The sequence below is a fragment of the Elephantulus edwardii genome, unplaced genomic scaffold (assembly GCF_000299155.1).
Source record: "Elephantulus edwardii isolate Elephantulus edwardi_28Jun2011 unplaced genomic scaffold, EleEdw1.0 scaffold00045, whole genome shotgun sequence".
Lineage (NCBI taxonomy): Eukaryota > Metazoa > Chordata > Mammalia > Macroscelidea > Macroscelididae > Elephantulus > Elephantulus edwardii.
The window spans coordinates 8,550,219-8,571,958 of record NW_006399795.1 but is presented as its reverse complement, the minus strand read 5'-3'; the positions used below and the strand labels follow the sequence as shown (position 1 = coordinate 8,571,958).

The 21,740-nt window shown below is 43.7% G+C and overlaps 1 protein-coding gene and 1 pseudogene across 3 annotated transcripts in view; one reads left to right on the top strand and one right to left on the bottom strand.

Annotated features, from left to right (window-relative positions):
* Positions 1–21,740, bottom strand: part of DNAJC11 (DnaJ (Hsp40) homolog, subfamily C, member 11) — a 117,410-nt gene that overhangs the window by 26,429 nt on the left and 69,241 nt on the right. For all 3 annotated transcript variants that reach the window (XM_006885784.1, XM_006885785.1, XM_006885786.1), the window contains 6 exons: positions 11,177–11,305; positions 8,633–8,755; positions 7,039–7,112; positions 3,647–3,836; positions 2,677–2,762; positions 2,223–2,339 (listed from right to left, as the gene is read on the bottom strand). In XM_006885784.1, coding sequence (XP_006885846.1) covers positions 2,223–2,339; positions 2,677–2,762; positions 3,647–3,836; positions 7,039–7,112; positions 8,633–8,755; positions 11,177–11,305 — 719 coding nt within the window. The remainder of the gene's footprint in view (positions 1–2,222; positions 2,340–2,676; positions 2,763–3,646; positions 3,837–7,038; positions 7,113–8,632; positions 8,756–11,176; positions 11,306–21,740) is intronic.
* LOC102848510 lies at positions 1,033–1,581 on the top strand (annotated as a pseudogene).

Below are 21,740 nucleotides of genomic sequence, written 5' to 3'. Positions count from 1 at the left end.
GAATTGGGAGTGTAGGAGTGAGATCAAGGATCAAGGACAATGTCAAGGTTTCTTAATAGAGCAGGCTGGAGCTTTCATGCACTGAATTAGAGAAGGGGGTAGAAGGTATGATTGGTGGTGCGGGGTGTGTTAAGGAATCAGGGGCTTTATTCCGGTTTTTTGATATTTGAGATGCAGTTAGAGATCCAAACAGAGATTTGGAAAAGGAAGTAGCATAGAGATGAATAGATTTAAAGTATCTGTCCCAGCTAGAGACCTCGTCAGTGCATGGGGTACTTCAGGCAGGAAGCGGGGCAGTGAATGGCTAAGCCCTGGAGCTCATCCCCACTTAGAAGCCTGGAAGATAAGGAGCAACCAGCCAGGAGGACCAGGCCAGTGTGAAGAGAGGGCTGCTCTGGAATGTGTGCAAGAGGGAGGAGGAAGTGGTCAACTGAGATAAAACACTGGAGACCAAACAAGTCAGAAACGAAACATTATCCACCAGACTGCAGCCTGAGAGTGGGCCTCTGACAACTTTAAGGAAAGCAGTTTCTGGGTAGGGCTTGGGTATAATCCAACCAGCAAGTTTAGAGAGAATGGAAAGATAAGAGAGCAACAGCAAAGAGATGGAAGCAACCTAAGTGCCCATCAACAAACGAATGGATAGAAAAACCTGTGGTACATTCACACAATGAAATGTTGCACAGCACTGAGAAACAGTGAACTTGGAAAACATTACACAACATGGGGGAGCCTGAGGACATCACGCTGAGTGAAATATCTCTGTCACAAAAGGATAAATACTGAGTAACACCATTGTTAAAAAAAGAACTGACATGAGTGGTTCAGGGGAGAATAGGAAAACAGTGGATAGATCTGAACACTGCATTGGAAAAGATGAGGGGAAGAACAGCCCGAAAGGAATATATGATTAGGCATTACATGGACAACAGCAATGTGGAACAAGTGGAGCACTGCAGAGCAGAGTGGGGAAGGGAGAAAAAAGTGCAGTTAATAAATGAATAAAAAAAAAAAGAAAGGACAGTGTCCAAGATGGCGGACGAAGCCATCCGGCAGGCGGTCTCAGAGATCCTTGTCCTGAAGACTAACGCCGTACCCCGAGATCGCAAGTTATGGGTACAGTGACTAAAGAAGGAATTCCAGTTCCTTATGTGGTATGTGGAGAACAACAAAAATGCAGTCAGTGATTGGTTCCGACTGGAGTCCAACAAAGAAGGGACTCGGTGGTTTGGAAAATGCTGGTATATCCATGACCTCCTCAAATACGAGTCTGACATCGAGTTTGATATTACTGTCACATATCCCACTACTGCTCCAGAAATTGCAGTTTCTGAACTGGATGGAAAGACAGCAAAGATGTATAGGGGTGGGAAAATATGCCTGACTGATCACTTCAAGCCTTTATGAGCCAGGAATGTGCCAAAGTTTGGACTAGCTCATCTCATGGCTCTTGGGCTAGGTCCATGACTGGCAGCAGAAATCCCAGATCTGATTTAGAAAGGTGTGATCCAGCACAAAGAGAAATGCAATCAACGAAGGATCAAATCACTGAGGAAGAACAGAGGGATCTTAGAGAAATAAAGTTTCTTACTCATCTAACTGCTTCCCCTTACCCCATCCGTTCCTACTTGGAGGTGCATCAGACAATGCTCGGGGAAACCAAAATGGTATTGCTACTGAGTTTCTAACTAGGCCGCAGAAGAGAATGGAAGACTTGGACCTTCGAAAACCAAGAGGCAATTACAAGCCCCTCCCCAGGTGGAACAATGTAAGATCCTGGGGTAACAGAAAGTGGGGACATAGCTTTTTTGGTTTATGGAGATAAACATCAATAAAAGCTGTTTTCTCTGGGGGGGGAATAAAAAAGGACAGAGGGGAAGCAGCCAGGTGGTGAGGAAGGGTCTGTGCGCTGATGGAACAATCTCTGACGTGGGAGGTGTGCGTAAGAGAGGGGAGGGCTCCTGGGAGCACAGCCCACAGGCTGGCTGTAGGTCTGTCCACAGAGATGCAAAGGGCAGGAAGACCCACCGGCAGAAGTGCTGACTTTCCCAGTGATTGAACATGAGGCTTCCGCATTCCTTCACACAAAAGACAGAAGCAACTTAAGCCTGAAGAACAAAATGACAAAGCCTATCTGAGCCTTCACGGGGGTTTGGTTAGTTAGAAACTGAGTTAGAAGCTGCAGGCTATTTCTTGTTTGAAAAGATCCGAGTTCCACTTACTTGACTTTGAGAGAAACGCCCTGTGGGACGCCCACGCTAACGGCAGCCCCCAACACGCTGTGCCTGGAGATCTTCCTCTCGGCGCCGTACTCCACCACCGTCCCGAAGAAGCCCGCCCTGCAGGAGCAGACGGCAGTGAGGGGGTCTCCTCGGCTCTCCACTCTCCCATTCATCATGGGCAGCTGCCACCCAGCCAGGCAGGTTGGGATTCCATGGCTTCTTCCCAACACCCAGAGGTGGAGGAGCCTATCAGCAAGGTAGGGACACCCCTGCGGCATGGTTTCCACGCTCCTCCAGGACCAGAATTGGGAATGAAGGACATCTCCACTGCCAGCCAAGAGGAGGCCCTCAAGAAATACACAGAGACTGACAGAGGAAGGCATCTTTCCCCATCGGTGAAAGCCCTACACACTCCACATGCCGTGTGTGTCCCCAGGGGCCAGCCAGGACTTACTTCAGGGATCCTTTCACCCGAGTCTGATCGTCATCCTGGAACTTGTGCTGGTAGCTGATCAGTGCGAAGGAGTGCGGGATGCCAAGCTGAGGAGACAGAAGGCAAACTGTGTGGAGGACAGCTGTGCTTCCCCCAGGGCCGAGCCTGCATCCAGATGGTCTTTAAGGTAGGATCACAACTTGGCAGCCTCACCAGTGTGTAAAACATTGTTGTTGCTGTTGTTCAGAACAGCCAAGTCAGAATAGACCCATAGCTGACCCTCCAGCAGATTTTCAGAAGCAGTAAGTCACATAGGATTGACATGTGACTACCGCAATGGGCTCTAGTGTGTCAGGAAGTGTGAGGATGGCACAGGACAGGACAGGCTTCAGGTGTGCTCACTATGGGTTGTGCTCGACTCAACAGCACCTAACAACAACAACAAGTTACATGAGAAGAGACTGCTCATCTATATCACTCAGAGCAGCTGATGGATTTGAACCACATACTTTTTGGTTTAGCAGTGCAATTCCTTATCAGTAAACTACCAGAGCTCCCTAAAATACTGATTAGTAACCATTATTTAAATACTGGGAGATGTCACAAAAAATCCAGCTTTCTAAATTCTTATAACAGAAAATTCTGTACATTGCACTGGTTTTCCTATGAGGTAGTGGCAGGCAGGGCTAAGAGCAGCTGTTCTTCTGCTTGCCTGACCCCCCCATTTCTTTACAGCATCCGCCTGTCTCCATGACTCTGCTTTGGGGTTCCCATCCTGATCTCCAGGCCGCTCTTAGCAGATGTGATGAAGGCACATTGCATCAGGGGCCTCTGAATGCAGCCACCATGAGGGTCTGAGACGGACTGCATCCCAAACATTCAGTGAACACAAAGACCAAACCAAGTGTGCAGTCCTAGAAAATATCTCCTCAAGTGGGTGCCAGACAGACAGGGCACCCCGAGGGCTGCCCACAGCATCGGGGACCCTCACCTGCAGGGCCACAGTGAAATGGCTGGTCTTGGTGTCCCGGACGATGCTTGTGTTCATGGCAGACTGGATTCCCCATCGCCACTGCAGGTAGCCTACGGTGTTCTTGTCCAGGTTCCGAGCGAGGACAGTGGTGAGGCCGGGCCGGATTCCCCGGGATGAGAACTGCAGGGCACAGTTTGTCGTAACAAAGCTGGAGGGGTACATAGACAAAAGGTCACGGGTGACACCAGGCTCTGAGCTGCTCTCTACAGAACTGTCCTCTCAGCCAGGCTCAGGGCTCATTTGCTGTCACTTCTTTAATCCTGGGCCAGCTTCCTGCAAACAAGGCAACGGTCCATCTGCCCTCTATCCATGAGAACAAGAGGTCCCTGTGGGCCTGAACCCCTCACCGCCTCCCTGTCTGACTTCCCTACAGCTACGGCACTTGCACACTTGCTTCCTGAGACAATGGAGCCAATCCTGCTGACAGTGGAATCATCTGGAAGGGTTGAAAAAAGTTGTCTAGGGTAGTGGTACCCAAACTGTGCTGCGCACAAGAATCACTGGGTAAAAAAAAAAAAAAAAAAAAAGAATCACTGGGTAACCTACCTGACTGGCTCCCACTCCTGGATTTCATCAGTTTGGGGAGGGTGGGTAGGTGGGTTCACATTTTTAAAGTTCATCAAGAGTTTTTAATGTGTAGATAAGTTTTAAGATGCACTATGCCAGAGCCCACCCTCAGAGCTTTCCAAGTGAAGACTAAGAGACAGCAAATATTAAGATGATAAGCAAAATAGTCAATAGCACAGTTTGGTAATAAGCAATTTGAAAAGCTTGAACAGAGTGCAACAATGAATGAATGAAAACCCAAAATCTCTGTAAATTTCATTAAAACTAATAAAATTTAATTAAAAAAAAAAGCTTGAACAGCACACCAGCTCCCATGTGAAAGCATCCGAAGCTCGTTTCTAAGGGAGTGCAGCACCACCTTCTGGTTGAAAAGGGGTACTTCACTTTAATGTCATTCATCCCTTCCACTTCTGTTCAACGGTGATTCAAGCAGCTGGCTTCTGATAGATGCATTAGCTAATGAGTATAATGTTAGGCAGTGCCGCCTCTTTCCCTCCTCTTTAGGTTCTGGAGGCAATGCTTTTAGTATATATACTGTTGATTGCTGTCAAGTCAAGCACCACTCAAAGTAACCCTATGAACAAAAGACCTGGAGCCTTTCTATTACTGTAGTTTCTCAAAGTTCATATACATACATATATACACATATACACATACACCCACATATAGTCATTATGATACCTTTAATCACAGTGAATCTCCTTACTCTCCACAGGCCCCACACCAATTTCTCTAGTAACTGCTACAGAGACAAGAGCGTCGGTGTGCAGGGCAAAATTTAAAAGACCCAAAACCTAAAGAATGCACTCCTTTTATCACAGAGTTAAGATTGAGATTTTTTAAACGCAGCACTCACCAAGAGGGAGAAACCAGGCCTCAGGTGGGGAGATGAGCACGGGTCGGCAGACTGAGGTAACACTGTCTGCATGAACCGTGGTGCCAGGCCACCTGCCATCCCAGAAGTGACCCCACATTCAACGAGTCACCTAGCACTCGTGAGCCTGCACATCCATCACCTGACTGTAGAGCCAGGGGGCCCTGGGTGGCAGGCTCAACTTGACTGGCCACTACATGTTATTAAACTGGATACTGATTTACAAGGGAACTCTGGTGGACCAGTGGTATGGGGCTGTGCTGCCAGCCCAAAGGTACATGGTTCAAATCCACCAGTTGCTCCAAGGAGAATGATGGGCAATCTCCTCCTGTGCGACTTACTTACTGCCTCTGAAAGCTCACCGGAGGGGCAGCGATGTGTCGGTTCTGATTTGATGGTATATAACAATTTGTTTAGAAGTCCTGTAGCTTGTTTATAAATTTGTATTCTCAAGTTTGATAATGACAAGTTCAGCTTCCATGCCTGCAAAAGCCAATGGCCATATTTCTTTCTGTCCTTTTCTGCTGACAACATGCTGTAAGGTTTGGGCTCATCTCTGTCTTTCCAGGGGTCCTTTACCCCTTTCCCGTTTCTCTCTTTTTCACTTTAACTCTTTTGCATGGCCTACCTTACATTAGCTATGCCTCTTAAACATTTATTCACTTGTTTTGCTAAAAACAAAACAAAAAAGAACACAACAAAAACAAAAAAAGAAAAAAGAAAAAGCTTTCAATGGCCAGCCTGAGACCCATGGTGACCACATGAGTGTCTGCTTAACGCACCCTATTTTAGCAGTCACTTGTGGGTGCTTGATAACCCTATTCTGGATCCGAGGTCTCTAACTCACAGGCTTGATTCAGGTGTGGGGACCTGTTTTGTTAGCACCAGATGTGACATGTCTAAGCAGGCAAGATTAGAAAATACTGCTTTATATAGATTATCACCTCAAGTTTTTGTTAGAAGTTTAAATATCTGTCTCTTTCCCCACCCACTTTAGACAGGCCCTCTGAGGAAGGCCCTGGAAGTTACATCCCAGCAGGGCCCAGGTGGTCACTGACACCAGGGACACCTAGTGCACTGGCCCATCTTGTGTCCTCTGTTGGGAAGAACCTTGAGAAGTTAGTCTCCCCTTGTCCTTGAGGAGATTCCCAAATAGGCATCCTGGTCCGCCTGCACTCATGACAAGGTCGCCTCATACAGACCACACCGTGGTTTAGTTTCCCTTCATGCCTATGGTTAGACCTATGGGCATGAAGAACACGGGTGGTAGGGAAAGAATCTTCTTCAGACATGTATAACATGTATAACTTCAAGATTCCATTAGCTACATCTCCCCCACACAACTTGGAGAAAGAGGTTTTATTTTACCTTTCACCTGATTCTTTTATCTGAGGTCACAAAGATTGCCACTCCCAATTGGGGAACAAGGTTGCTTCTATATTCTAGAAGGGTCAGTGGTACACAGTTCTGGGAATGTGTCATCACCGAGGGAGTGAAGATGGAGGGACTAAGGCTGGTGGGGTTTAGAGCCCCAGCTCACCGATCATCATCGATAAAAAGTTGCCTCATGTGTAAAGAAAGCCCCCTTTCAAGAACGTAAAACACTGTCTGGACAAAGAAATGATTTACAAGTAAATTATTATCTGAGCATCGCTGACCAACTTCCCCATGAAGGCACTTCTCCCCATAAGCTAGTGGTCCTCCTGGCCCCCGGGAGACACAAGCAGGACAGCAGAGTGTCAGTCTCACAACTAGTAAACTGGCTGGACTGCAGGTCCTTTCCCACCCTTGTGGCCACCTTCCCACGCCCCGGCTTCTCATTAGCACACATGTGCTCTCGGTGTGTGGAGGGACCTCATACTGCCACTAAAGTCACCCGTTTCCATGTCTGGCTTACTCCCATATTTACCATCTAGGCGTGAGATTACGGAAGATCTTCAAACCAAATAAAGGCCCCTGTAGGTCTCCAGCTCCAAATTCTAACTGTTTGGGGGGAAAAAAAAAGTATTAATGGGATTTCTGGCTTCTAGCAGCAACCCAGGTATCAGGTCTGTCCCTCTCTGGTTATAATTCTTGGTTTCATTCATGCTTTTGGTCTTGCCAGACTCTAAAGGTAGGGAGAGGAGAAGGATTCCATTTATCATTCTAACTTTTGCCCACAAAGGGTTGCTGCTTTTACAGGTGCAAAGGTGGCCCAGGTTTCAGAAAGGAGGCCCTCCCATTAACAAATGAATAGATAGAAGAACTACGGTATATTCACACAATGGAATACTACACAGCACTGAAAAACAAGGAACTCCTGAAATATTACACATGGGGGACCCTGGAAGACATAATGCTGGTGAAATAGTCACAAAAGGACAAATATTACACAAAACCACTGTTCTAAAACAGGACTGACATGAGAGTTGAACGGAAACTAAGAGAAGAGGGGCTAAAAAATGAACACTGCAATGAAACAGATGATGGAAAGAACTGTTTACAAGGAGTATCTGATTAGGCATTATCTGTATGACAAGAGTCCGTAATGAGAGATGTATAGCAACGTGAACTGGGGGAATGGTGGGGGAGAGGGAGGAAATTATGCAACAATGAATGAGTGTATTATTTTAAAAAGTGAACTGGGGAGGGGTAAGGAGGAAAATGTACAACAATGAATGAATGAATAGCCAACTTTTCTGTAAATGTTTGTTAAAAATCACAATTAAAAAAAAAAAGATGAGAAAGGAGGCCCTCCATAGAAAACAGCACTGGCTCACTTGCCTCTGGCAGCCTCAGGTAGCCACTGCTAGCTATTCAGGGCTTGGGTCAGGAGAAGAGGCTCTGGGGGCCGAGCCCCACCCCATAGGAGAGCTGCCATCTGCAAAGGGCAGAGGTGCCCAGGTGCGCCCCTGCCCTCCTATGGTGCTGGCTTCTCTGCATTTCCATTCTGCTTTGCTTCCCTGGCTGCAGGTCTCACAGGTGACTGGAGACGGCTCTCCTGGGTCTGGTGCTGAAGCCCATCAGCAGTTCTGCGTGCGCACAGCCGTGCAGTCGGCAGCCAGCTTGGCCGCCTCATTTACCAGGTTGGGTGACTTTCAAGGCAAGCTTCAATGTTAATTGATACGGCTCAATTTGCTCGGCAAAACTGGCTGCTGAATGACCATTAGCCAGTGGACCAGAGCACTGAAACTGTCCCTGGCCTTGGGGCCAAGCAGGGGAATGGGGTGGGTCCATACCCACAACCTTTTGCTTAATGAGAACAAAGATGTTGCGTTTCTCAAGGTGGGCTTTCTAGAAGTTGGGTCTCAGAGGAAATCCTGTGTTCCTCGCCTAAACTGAGATTGTCTGGCAAGCGGAGGACTTCTTGTCAGGGATGAGGCATATTTTCCTCTTGGGGTGAGTTAACTTGGATGAATGTGGCCCTCGAGTCATTTTTTGAGTTAGCTTACTTAGAGTGTAAGTGTTCAGAACCGAGTTTTCATAAGGGACGAGGACACAGTTGGGCCAGAAGACAAGCTTACCTCTCCCCAGCCCTTTGCAGAAGTGACTCGGCGGAGCGCGAAGTTAATGGAGCCTCCTCCGTTCCCGTTCTGGGTTGAGAGGTTTCCAGACAGGATGGCTGTGTCTGTAGAGGTCAAAGGTGCCTGAAAGATAATACATGTTGGTAATAAAGGAATCAAAGCCACTAGAGCTCCCACAGCAGCAGCCTCAGAAATGTATTGTCAGTACAAGGGCCCACCTGGAGGGAAGTCCGGAGTCGGGCAGTGTGCTGTTAGGTGCCGTCAAGTCGCCAGAGACTCATGGCGATCCTATGTACAATAGCTCTGAAGCCTGTCCTATCCATAGCGAGTTTTACTGTCTCCAACAGACCTAATCCCATTTCTCCAGTCACTGAGTTAATCCATCTCATCTGGGGTCTTCTCCTGAGCTGTGTTGTTACTATGTAGCGTCAAGCTGCCTGCTACTCATAGCAACCCTGTGTAAACAGCCCTAAACCCTGCTCTATCCTGTGCCAGTCTTACTGTCTCTGACACACCTACCCCCATTACCCCAGTCACTGAATCAATCTGTCTCACTGAGGGGCTTCCTCTCTTGCACAAATCAAATTTGATTCCTCCAATTACAAATCTCTCCACCCTCCCAGGTATGACATTCCTCTCCAAAGACAGGTCCCTCCTTGCAACATGTCCAAAGTATGTCAGGCGAAGCTTCAGAAACCTTGCCTCCAAGGAGCAGCCTAGTCTCACCCTCTCTAGGATGAACCTGTTTGTTCTCCTAGCAGTCATGGTATATTCAATGCTCTTCTCTAGCATCACGACTCAAAGGCATCAATTCTCCTTCTATCATCTCTAGTGACTGTCCAGCTTTCTGATGCATAGCAAATAATTCCAAGGATCATGGCCTGGATCAGGCGCACCTTAATCTCCAGGCTGACATCGTTGCTCTTCAGTACTTTCCCAGTACAATTCATCTTTTATCTTGTTTAATTTTTTTTTTAAATTTTTTTTTTTTTTGCAATTCATCTTTTGAATACATCTTGTTAGATCACCCTTCTGAACATTTCAGTTCTCAGTATCTGAGACACTGAACATTGCATAAATCAAACGTCTGGGGCAATCCTATCTTCCAGCAATTTACTGGTGCTGTTTTTCCAACAGCCCGGGCTCATTTACTCGTGTGTCACATTTTGGTACTTCTTGCAATATTTCAAGCCTTTTCAAAATTTTGCTGTACATTTAACAGTATATGTATTTATACTGATTGCCCCCAGGTCGAAACCAAACCAACTCATGGCTGGTTCTCCAAGTGGGTTTCTGAGGTTGCCCATCTTTCTTTCTCACTGGTGGACACCAACTGCCAGAGATGTGGTCTCTGGGTTAGTCCTTAAGGACTATGCTTCCTTAATGGTCTACAGTATAGCGTAAACATATATTTTTTTCTTGTTGTGTACCACTGAATCGGGTACTGGCACAGGAGGAAATTGCCCCTCCTTCTCCAGCATAGCATCTGGTGGATTTGAACCGTACGTCCTCAGGATGTGCAGCTTCTTGCCACTACGCCACCAGATGTAAACACTATGTAAACAGAATTTTTAAATGTGCTACAAAACCAAAGTCCGCGTGACCTGCTTTATTATGACACTTACACCAACAAAAGGTGATGGTTTGGAACCGAACCTCAAGGTTCTCTAAGGTACGCTTGTAGATTCTTCTCAATTTGCTAATCTGAACTGGAAGTGGCTACTAGCCAAGGCAATATATCTTGCAAACATTTTGTGAGAAAACCTAAAAACAAAACAACGACAAAATCTACGTGGAAACCTGGGTCTGAATGCTGGGTCTGAGCTTAGTCAATGGCATCTGAGGCCTAGAGTCTCTGCCAGGTGCTTTTCTGTTGGGGACTAGCTGGGCTTCTCCTTGTTGGCCACTAGGGCGAGGCCAGGGAAAGACGAACTTCCTTTGCTGTGTTAGCCAAGTTTGGGAGCCTGGAGAGGTGAGCAAGTGTCCCAGGCTTAGGACTCCATGTTCAGGCTGATATGCCTGAGAATGAATACATGAGCTGAGAGGGAAAAGGCCTACTGTGACCCCCAGTAGAAAGGCTTGACAACCCACATCTAAATAATGGGCAAAAAGATGTCATTTAGGGGATGCCAGGGCTCAGGAAGGCAGAACTGCTATATATAGCCTTTTAGCACACAGTAGTGTGTATGCTTCAAGTTAAAACCACTTCCCAGAATCATCCCCAGAGTCCTGCCTTTCCCTCTGAAATAAATCACTGTGACCTTGTGCTTCTACTTTTCCTGGACCATTAGCACTTTCTAACTGGGGAGATCTGTGGACTCTGCGAGTTAAGTGCCCCTTTCTGCCTCCCCCTACTGATGCTGGCTAACATGTCAGAAAGCAGGAACAAACAGGCGGTGACTGTAGCTTTTTTCCCAGTTGCTAATTGCATCCTTTCATAAATAAAGATGAGGAACCCCAAGCAGGCTCTTTCATTCCAGCTGCTGGCGGGCTGTGCCTCATTAACTCAGCCCACTGTATTCAGAGGTGTTTGTGTGCTGTTACCTCAATGGACTGGGAGATGTGCATTTTGTTAATTTCAATCTGTGGAAAGCCGCTTCCAGAGACATCTTCATATTCCTCCTCATAACGATCAAAAAGGTCAGTGGCATCTACTCCAACGCTGATGGTTCCCTGGAGGTAAAAAGCAAGCAGTCAGCACGAGGCAGCAGTATTTGTACAGGGAAAGACAATACTGAGCTTAAAACACCATCACGGCTTAATTACACAAGTCATCTGACTTCATAGTTCACCAGTCTCAGGTAGGACGCTCCATGATGAAGCCATCAAGCATGAAAGTCACAGTTTGAAGCCAAGCTGCAGCGTACCAGTTTCAGACCTAGAGAGGCTTGCCTGACCCAGTCCTTTCTATGGACACATCAATGACAAAGAAAGAGGAAGGCACGAAACTCACACAATTTGACTCTCAGCGAGCCCAAGAACACATAAAGCCACCTAGAAACGAGCTACACAGATTAAATATTTTCTTCCACACACACTTACACCACATCAACACTTCTTTAAAATTTTCTATTAGTTTATTTACAAAATTTGAATACAAATTTGAACAAACTTCCTTCACCCCGCCCCACATCAACTTGTACAAGCCGATGATTAATGCCCCTCGACCCCTGCACATCCACATCCCTCTGCTTCCATCCTCTCCCACCCCTCCTGGATCCTTATATTCATTCTACAATAATGGTTTTATACAATATTTATCCTTGTGGGACTGAGTTAGTTCACTCAACATAATCCCCTCCAGTCCCTCCCAAGTTAGGTAATCATTTACAAAATCACTGCTCCTTTGTGCTGCTTAGTATTCCATTGCATGAATGTGCCATAATTTCTCAATCCATTAGTTTATGGTTGGACATTTGGAGAGGCAAGAGACCCCGAATAAGCAAAATACTTCTGAGAAATGAAAATGAGTTTAGAGGCATAACACTCCCTGACCTCAAAACCTACTACACAGCAGTAGTAACCCAAACTGCATGGTACGGTGCAATGACAGGCACACAGACCAATGGAACAGAATTGAAAATCCAGAAATAGACCCAGCTATCTATGGTCAACTGATATTTGACAAGGAAATCAAAGCCATCAAATGTGGAAACGAAAGTCTCTTCAACAAATGGTACTGGCAAAACTGGACTTCCACCTGTAGAAAGCTGAAACAGGATCCACATCTCACACCATCACACAAAAATCAACTCAAGGTGGATCAGAGACCTGGAAGTAAAGCCCCAAACCATAATGTTCATAAGAGACGAACTGGGATCAAGCTTAGAAGCTCTAGTCCAAGGTATAAAGAGAGTGCCAAATACAACAAGAAATGCACAATCTAAAGAGGATAAAATTGATGCACGGGACCTTCTAAAGATTAATATCCCTGTGCATATCAAAAACTTTTTTCAACAGGGTGAAAAGAAAACCTACAGACTGGGAACAAACATTTGGTAATACCATCTCAGACAAGAGTTTTATAACAACAGTTTACAGAATACTCCTGGGCCTCCACAAGAAAAAGAATGATAGCCCAGTTACCAATTGGGCAAAAGACAGGGAAAGAACTTTCACAGAAGAAGGCGTCTGAATGTCAAACAGACATGTGAAGAAATGCTCCAAATCACTGGTAAGAGAGATACAAATAAAAAAACACAATGAGGTACCATCTCACTCCAGTAACAGTGGCAAAGTACAAAAGAGCAGAAAGTAATAAATGTTGGAGAGGATGTGGTGAGAGAGGAACTTACACATTTCGTTGGTGGGATTGTAAAATGGTACAACCATTCTGGAAGGCAGTTTGGCACTTCCTCAAAAAGCTGAACATAGAAATTCCGTATGACCCAGCTATTTCACTACTTGGAATATATCCTGAGAATATGAGAACTAAGACACAAACAGAGATTTGTACATGTTCATAGCAGCATTATTGACCATAGCAAGAACTCAGAAACATTAACAGTTTTTAAGACTAAAAAATATCTTCAGAGATGGAGAAATGCAAACAAAAGAAAATTACGAACAAGTGAGGGATTTAAAAATTCTTCCACCTTCTAAAACTAATTTGAGAATTAAGGCATGAAAAACAGAACATCCTATTCTCTCAAGGCACAGAGAGCTAGAATTTTGCTGACCAATAAAATGCTCTTAGGATATTAATGTTTATTATTTCCTTTTCTATTCTGAAGACTTTTCAAACTGGCTTCTTAAACCAATATCTGAAATAAATGGCCACACACAATACAGCGTTTCATTACATTTTCATTTTTAAAAAGAATTTTATTGGGGTTTAATTTATCTATGATAAAGGACACTCACTTGAAGTCCTGGATAAGTTTTGATAGATGTATATACTTGTGAAATAACTTTGAAATCAAGATACAGAAATTTCTATAACCCCAAGAGTAGCTTGGGGGCTGAGTGTATCTCTCTCCCCCCTTTATCTTTAAATAACATTTTACTGTTTCTGGTGATGGTTTACATTCACTTTAGGGTCCACTCTGTAATTTCTGCACAAATTGTTTAGCGACATTGGTTTTATTCTTCATAATGAGTGATTGGCCTCATTTCCATTTTGGTTGTTCTTATAAATGTTCTTTATTATTTGTTGAGCCAATTTCCTATTTAACTACAATGTGACCTCAAGGATTGGTTCTGGCTCAAAGTTTGAATAGTATCTCAGCTCCAGGGAGTCCTCCTGTCTCCTCCAGTCCAGTCAGTCACCACTTACTCATGGCTCATAGTGGTCCTCTTGGGGGTTTCTGAGCCTATGAATCAAAATGGGAAGAGACTGCCCTTCTTTCTTCCTAGAGGCTGCTGGTATACTCAAACTGCCAGAGACACACAATCTTGAGTCAGCAGTGTAACTCGCAATGGATCATGACAACAGTGTTCCCTAGAACTCATCCAGGAAGTTAAGGGTTTCTTTTTTTCCTTTCAGGAATCTGAGGTTCTATTTTACATTCTCCTCCCATTCATTCTATCAAAGTCCATGCATGTGACTGTGATTAGAAGTGTTGGTAGTGGTATCTGAGCACCACGTCTTTTAATTTTAAATAGAGTAGTCAGGGAAGGCTGGCCTGCAGAAGAGCCAGGTGAATCAAGACCTGAAGGACAGGAGGGATAGGCTTCCCATGGCTGCGTCGGAGCGTGAAGAGGCAGGTGGAGGGTTGAGAACATGGCAGGCAAGGAACTCTGAGGGTGGGTGGACATGCAGAGTATTACAGTTAGGATCTACCTGGAATGATACTAATTGAAGCTTGTTGTCCAGGATGGCTTAGCTATTACCCTAGATTTCAACAAAATATTTTCATCAATATTACATTAAACCAAGAAGGCTTTGGGGGCTAAACTTTTACTTTGTACTTCTGTGCATCTGCATGGTCTCTTTTCAGGGCGTGGGAGACACATGTGATTAACTCTCAAAGATGACCAGTGATGATTCAGCACTCTTCTCCTATCTCTTTACGGGTGAAATATAATCTGTATCAATGTACTGGACACTCACTGATGCCTTCCGGTCTCAGTGGTTCTTCAAGGTACAGATGCTGTCACCCGCTGTCCGTCTGTTGGGTTGGGCAGTTGGCCAGGGCACTGCCACCAGGGCTTCTGTCAGCCATGTCCTGGGGAACGCTAGGAAAATGTGAGACAGGGAAGGAAGCCAGAGGGGGAAGCAGCCCCACAGTCTGAACACATGTGCCATGGTGATTTTTGTCCTCTGCTGAATGTTATAAACTAGGGTTTTGCACACACTTTTTAAATAAGGGGTCACAGTAAAAGTTGTAGGCTCCTTGGTTACAACTGCTTCTCTGTTACTACTACTCAACTCTGTTGTTACATTGTGAAAGCAGCCCAAGAAAACAGTAAAGGAGCCAGAATGGACTTGTGTCAATGACTGTCTTTATGGACACTGAAATCTGAATTTCAGATAGTACTAATAGCTAACAAAATACTCTGACCCCATTTATGGCCAGGTAAGTAATACAAAAGTCATTCCAAGCTCAGAGGCTGTATAAAAGCAGGTAATAGGCCAAATCTGGCCCATGGGTAAATCTTAAATTAATGATCTAAATCTTCTTTCAAATAATTGTTTGCTAATCACAGTCAGCCCCTCAGGCAGAAATGAGATTTAAAAATAGTATATGTTTACTGAAAACGCTAAACTTATATTTTTCCAAAAAGTTGATGATGAACTTCTAACTTGCATAAAAGGTTTCTAACACCAACCACTCACAGTTCTAACTCCAACCCCATGAAAACGAAAAAGCTCAGAGCTGCTCAAGATGCATGACCATGTCCTCCTCCAAGAGTGAGCAGTTCTTTAGAGGAGACTCTATCTCTTTAGAGAAGACTCTATTCTTGGCACCAGCAGCCAGGAAATCAAGAGATGAACTGCAATGGGGAAATCTGCTGTCAGGGACCTCTCCAGAGTGCTAAAGAGCAACAATGTCAGTCTAGAGACTAAGGTGCATCGGATCCAAGCCATGGTCTTTGCAATTACTCGCTATATATCAGAGAGCTGGAGAGTGATAGAAGATTAAAGAATTGATGCTTCTGAGTTGTGATGTTGGAGAAGAGTATTGAACATACCATGGACCGCCAAGAGAACAAGTAGGTCTGTCCTAGAGAAGGTGAAACCAAGTTGCTCCTTGGAGGTAAGGATTTTGAAGCTCCGTCTCACATATTTTGGGCATGCTGCTGGGAGAGACCAGTCCTTGCAGATGGACATCATACTTGGTTTGAAGGGTGGCAGGACAGCGCAGGAGAGGAAGACCCCGGATGAGACGGGCTGACATAGTAACTGGGATAATGAGAGCAGGTGTGTCAGAGACAGTGAGACAGGCTCAGGATACTGCAAGGTTCAGAGCTACTGTATACAGGGCTACTATGAGTCGCAGGCAATTTGATGGCACATAACAACCACCCCAGAATGAGCCTGTAGCTGCACCAAGTGTATTTGTGTATACCTCTGTGAAATATGAGTTGTTTCAACCAAATACCAATTCTTCTAAACTAATTTTGCTCATTTTCATTTCCAAAGCTTTTAGTGAACAAATGAAAGAGTAATAGCTGTTTTATGTGTTGGCTCCATTAGCAGGATTTTACAATGCTAATGATGCCTCTTTTAGAGTCATCAGAAGCTTTGAGCAGAAAGTCAGTTAAGCTGTGGCTAATAATGGTTTGATTTCTGTTAAAGGAGAAACATTGACATTACAAATGCTCCTATAAATTCAGTTACAAAATTACACATTCACTGTAAACTGTTTTTATTGTTGTTGTTAGGTGCTGTTGAGTATGCCCCATTGAGACCCCATGAATTATATGAACCTATCCTGCGCCATCCTCACACACTAGAGCCTGAGGCAGCCATCGTGTCAATCCACCTGGTCAAGGGTCTTCCTCTCCTTTGCTGACCCTCTGCTTTTCCGAGTATCATGTCCCTCTCTAAGGAGTAGCCTCCTAGCAACATGCTGGAAGTATGTGAGGTGAAATTGTTTTTGGAATGACACTCAAATACCCATTTTGATATGTTGTGTACATCAAGTAGGAACTGACTCATAGCTGACCCTCCGGCAGGTTTTCAGAGACAGCAATCATATGGGAAGGGATTTCCCACCCTTCTGAAAAGTAGCTGGCGAATTTGAACCAAGTGCCTTTGGATTACAGCGTAGATTCTTACCACTAGGGCACCACCACTCCCCTCATTTTGGTATACTGTCACAGTAAAACAAACACACACTTGATTAAATCCAGTAACTCACACAGCATAAAAATTGTTAGGATTAGTTATGGCACACACATGTATAAATGTATCAAGACAAATTGATATGCTGCTTACAGAAAAAAGATTCAAAATGTACACTTTTGTATATTGATAAAGTTCCTCACTGTCCTTGAGGTAGAACCAGCTCATAGCTGACCCTTCATTGGGTTTTTGAGGCTGTCAACTGCACAGGACATTGCTCACCTTTCTCCTTTGGACAATGTGGTGGGTTTGAACCACCAGAGAGCTGTGACCTTTGTTAAGCTGCTAGCTCCCTAAGGACTGGGCCACCAGAATCCCAGTGTTGTTGTGTACCATTGTGTTGTAAATGACTGAAAGCTGGACCCTCCAGCAGGTTTTCAGACGCAGTTTTTGTCATGGGAGGAGAATGTCCATCTTTCTCTTGTGGAGCAGACAGATGGTGGATTCAAACAGCATGTCTTTGGTTTGACAGCCCAACTCCTTACCATTAAGCCACCAGAGTACCCGCCTAGAACTACTATTTTATAATAAAATAGATGTAGAATATGTATAGATTAAAGGTTCAGTAATACCTCTTTAAAATTGCATATTAGAAAAAAAAAAGAAATATTTACACCTTTGTAGAGCTGCTTTTTAAGTCCATTTCAGGATCCTGCAGTGCTCACTGAACTTGTGCATGGTTGTTTGGTGCCACTGACTCACAACAACTCTATGAAAAGAGATTAGAACCTTGCCCTCTCCTGAGCCATTCACGTAATCTCTGACAGGCTCCAGTCTGTTGTGTCCCTACGTGAATCCATCTCACTCAAGGTCATACTCACTTTCTTTGACTGATTCTCTTAAGTCTTTTTCTAAGGACTGGTCCAAAATATGTGAGATGATGTTTCACCAATCTTTCCTTTGAGGAGCAACATGGATGCAATTCTTCCAAGACAGATTGGATTGTTTTTTGGGCAGTACTTTAAGCCAACACCAACTCAAAGGGATTGATTCTTCTTCCGTCTTCCTTATTCATTGTCCAACTTTCAGATGCATATAAAGCAACTGAAAATACCATGACTTGGGTAAGGTGCACCTTAGTCTCTAAATGAATATCCTTGCTCTTAAGCACTTTAGAAGGAGCCTTGACAGTAGGTTTTCCCAACACAATACTCATTCCGATTTCTTGATTGCTTCTTCTTGTTGTTAGTTGTTAGGTGCTGTTGAGTCAAGTACAACTCATAGATCTGAACCATGTTTTATCCTGTGCCATTGTCACATGTCCTGACACACTAGAGTCCATTTGTGGCAGTCACCACCTCAATCCACATGGCTGAAGGTCTTCTTTTCCTTCTCTGACCCTCACATCCTTAAAAGCATCATGTCCCTCAAGGAATAGCCCCTCCTAGCAACATGCCCAAAGTGTATAAGGCAACGCCTCATTATTTTTACCTCCCAAAAGCACTCCAGCTCCTATTTTATAGGAGCACTCCAAGACCTATTTTATTTCTTTGTTCTTTAGGTCTCCATGGGATGCTTAGTTCTCTTCTCCAACACCACAGCATCAATTCTTCTGTCATCCTTATTCACTGTCCAGCTCTCGAATGCACAGAAAGTGATCAGAACGACCATGGTCTGAATCAGACACATTTTAGTCCTCAAACTGATATTATTACTCCTCAATAAGTTGGAAAGGTCCCTAACTGCTGACTAGCCCAGGGCAATGCACCTCCTTACTTCCTGACTGCTGGTATCAAGGGTGTTAATTGTGGATCCAAGTTAAGATTAAATTGTTGACAGTTTCAATCTCTTCTCTATCCATCATGATGTTGCCTATTGGTAAAAAAAAAATCTGTTTTCTTGACACTGAGATGCAATCTATATTGACTGCTATTACCATGCAAAAGAGGATTTTTACATAGGTCCTCTACATTTTGGCTGTAATTTGTTTTAATGTTGGAAATGTAACAAATGCAACATGCAACAATGAAAGGACCAACCATTCAGAAAAAATCCTTGCAACTTTTGAAATATTTAGAAAATTTCAGTCACTGAAAATATAGATTGTAATCAGATATATACAAAAATTTCCCTCTTTAAGGAGAGAAAAAGTGAACAAGAAAGAGCTGTTTTATTGATCTAGGGGCTTATCAGTGCAAGGACTCTGGTCTGTCCTCTTGATGGTTGTGAGGATCCCTCAACACTTGTGAGTCCATCTGGATGGTAAAGCTGACCAATCCCCTTAGAAGGGCCCAAGCATCTGATGTGCTGCATAGTTGCTGCCCAATTCCTGTTACGAGTTTTATACACTTTATTTGTACAGTCTCAGCCAATCATTTTCTGGGAGTTATGAGGCCATGACTATAAAAGACATAAAAAGCAATTCACTAGACTGTAACTTCACACTGATAATCAACTGATTCACCAGAAGATACAATAACCTTTAGAAGTTTAAAAACATTGCTCAAGTCATCATATTTTCAATCACTTTGTTGTTTCTTTATAAAAGGCCAAAATAATGAGAAATCATATGAGCCGGAGGTTCTGGAAACGTTATAGCTTCTGATGGTGACCCAAGACTATGGAGAATGACTGACTCAGAACAGAGTGAGCTGAGCAGGAATGTCAGGTCAAATGCCAACCACACTTGATGAAATGAAAATAAAACTGCCCTGGTAAGAACGGATCAAGTGATTTTGAGTTTACAAAGCCATTTCTCAATATTTTATAGAGTGGTTCGGATGTCTGTTCTTCTTCCTTCTCAAGGAAATAACCTCTTGAAAATGCACTGCTCACTGTACCAGAAATAGATGGATTTCTACTCTACGTGCCAAAGAGGGGTCTGACAGAAACATTAATTCATTTTCACTTTTGAGATATAATGTTTTTGTATAACAAGGAGTCAGAAGTTTGAGAAGAATGGAAGTCAGATCTGATTTTTGACAGTAGATAAAAAAGGTAAAAAGAAGGAGAAAAGCTAAGTAGAAATCAAAATAGCTAAATCAAATGAGTTCCATTTACCAACAATTCCTAATTGAACATGCAAGTTCATGTCTTATTATTAAATTGCTATCATATGGCTTGGAACTACAATTGTTCCAAATAAAAGTAAACGATGTTATCAACTTCAAATGACAAAAATTTGAACACATTTTGTTTATTTATTTCTTCTAGGTCTATCTTGTGTTATGCTTTTAGAGCAGGGCTTGGCAAATTTGTAGTAAAGGGCCAGACAGTAAATATTTTAGACTTTGTGGGTTAAGTACTGTTGAAGTTATTTTATTCTGTTGTAACACAAAAGCAATTACACGTTAGTGAAAATGAATGAGTGGGCAGTGTTCCAATAAAACTTTATTCATGGACACTGAAAGATGACTTTCAAATGATTTTTCACATGTCACAAAACAGTCTTTTTACTGTTAAACTATTATTAGCTGCTGGGCCATACTAAAACAAGTAGCAGGCTTCATGCTCTAAGTAATTAATTTGCTATCAATGTAAACAACAACAACAAAAACAACAACCATAATGACAAGTTATAAAGCCCTTGACAAATTAGGATGATAATTGAGAAAATTATCAGGGAGACATTCTTCTGGAGCTAGAAGATTTAATCAATAGTACGGGACCTTTCTTCTATACTGTATCAAAGCTAATTGGACTCCCTGGGAATCATACCCCACAGTTTCATACCATGATTTCACCAGCAGGGCACAGCAATAGGGGTATACACAAACTTCTCAAAATAATTGGATTTTCTTAATTTCTGCAGATACTCAATAAAAATCACCAAGTTATATGACTTAAATGGTTGTGTTAGGTGACTTCGAGTCCACCCCCACGCACAGTGATTCTATGAATAACACACCGACACCCTGCCTGATACTGTACTGTCCCCACCATCTCTGCTGTGTCCAAGCCCATTACTGCAGTCACTGTGTTAATCCATCTCATTGAGGTTTCTCCTCCTCCTCTCTGATCCTCCATCTTTCGAAGTAAGGTGCTCTTTTCTAGGGACTGGTCCATCCTGACAACGGGCCCAAAGCGTGTGAGATGGACTCTCACCAGCCTTGCCTGTGAGGAGCACTCTGGTGGTTTTTCTTCCAGCACAGGTCTCACTAAGAAAGTGACATTGATACCGAGGTGAGACGGTGGTAAGAGTCAGCCATGAGGCTATCCAGAAAAGGGTGTTTCCGGGGGTAACGAACAATCAGGCTCAAACAGAAAGAACACAGAGGTCAGTGAACAGAAAGATAAAGAGGTCAGTGTGGCTGAAAAACTAATGTTTAGGGAGATAATTCAGAATGTTACCCATAATTGGTTATGATTCACACAATTTAATGGCTTTGTATAATCAATAACAGGAAAACATCTTTCCGGTATTCTCTGCTTTCTTACAGGACTCATCTGAAATCAGCAATGATATTTTTCATTGCATATCCTCTTCTGGACCTGTCTTGAATTTTTGCAGTTTCTTATCATGTATAAATGACATACTGGAAACACTCATTTGTCTGCAGAGAGAAATTTGGAAGATGTGGCCAATATAGTAGCGGAAGAACTTACATGTGCACTCATGCCCAAGAACTAAGGAAGATTGGACCCCAGCCATGGTATTTTCAATCAATTGGCATGCATGTGAAAACTGGACAATAAGATAAGAAAGACCAAAGAAGAAATGATGTGAACTTACCATGGACGACCAAAAGAACAACAAAAAAATTCCGCCTTAGAAGAGGTGCCCCATCAACAAACGAATGGCTAGAGAAGCTGTGGTATATTCGCACAATGGAATACTATGCTGCATTGAAAAACAAGGAACTCATGCAATATTATTCA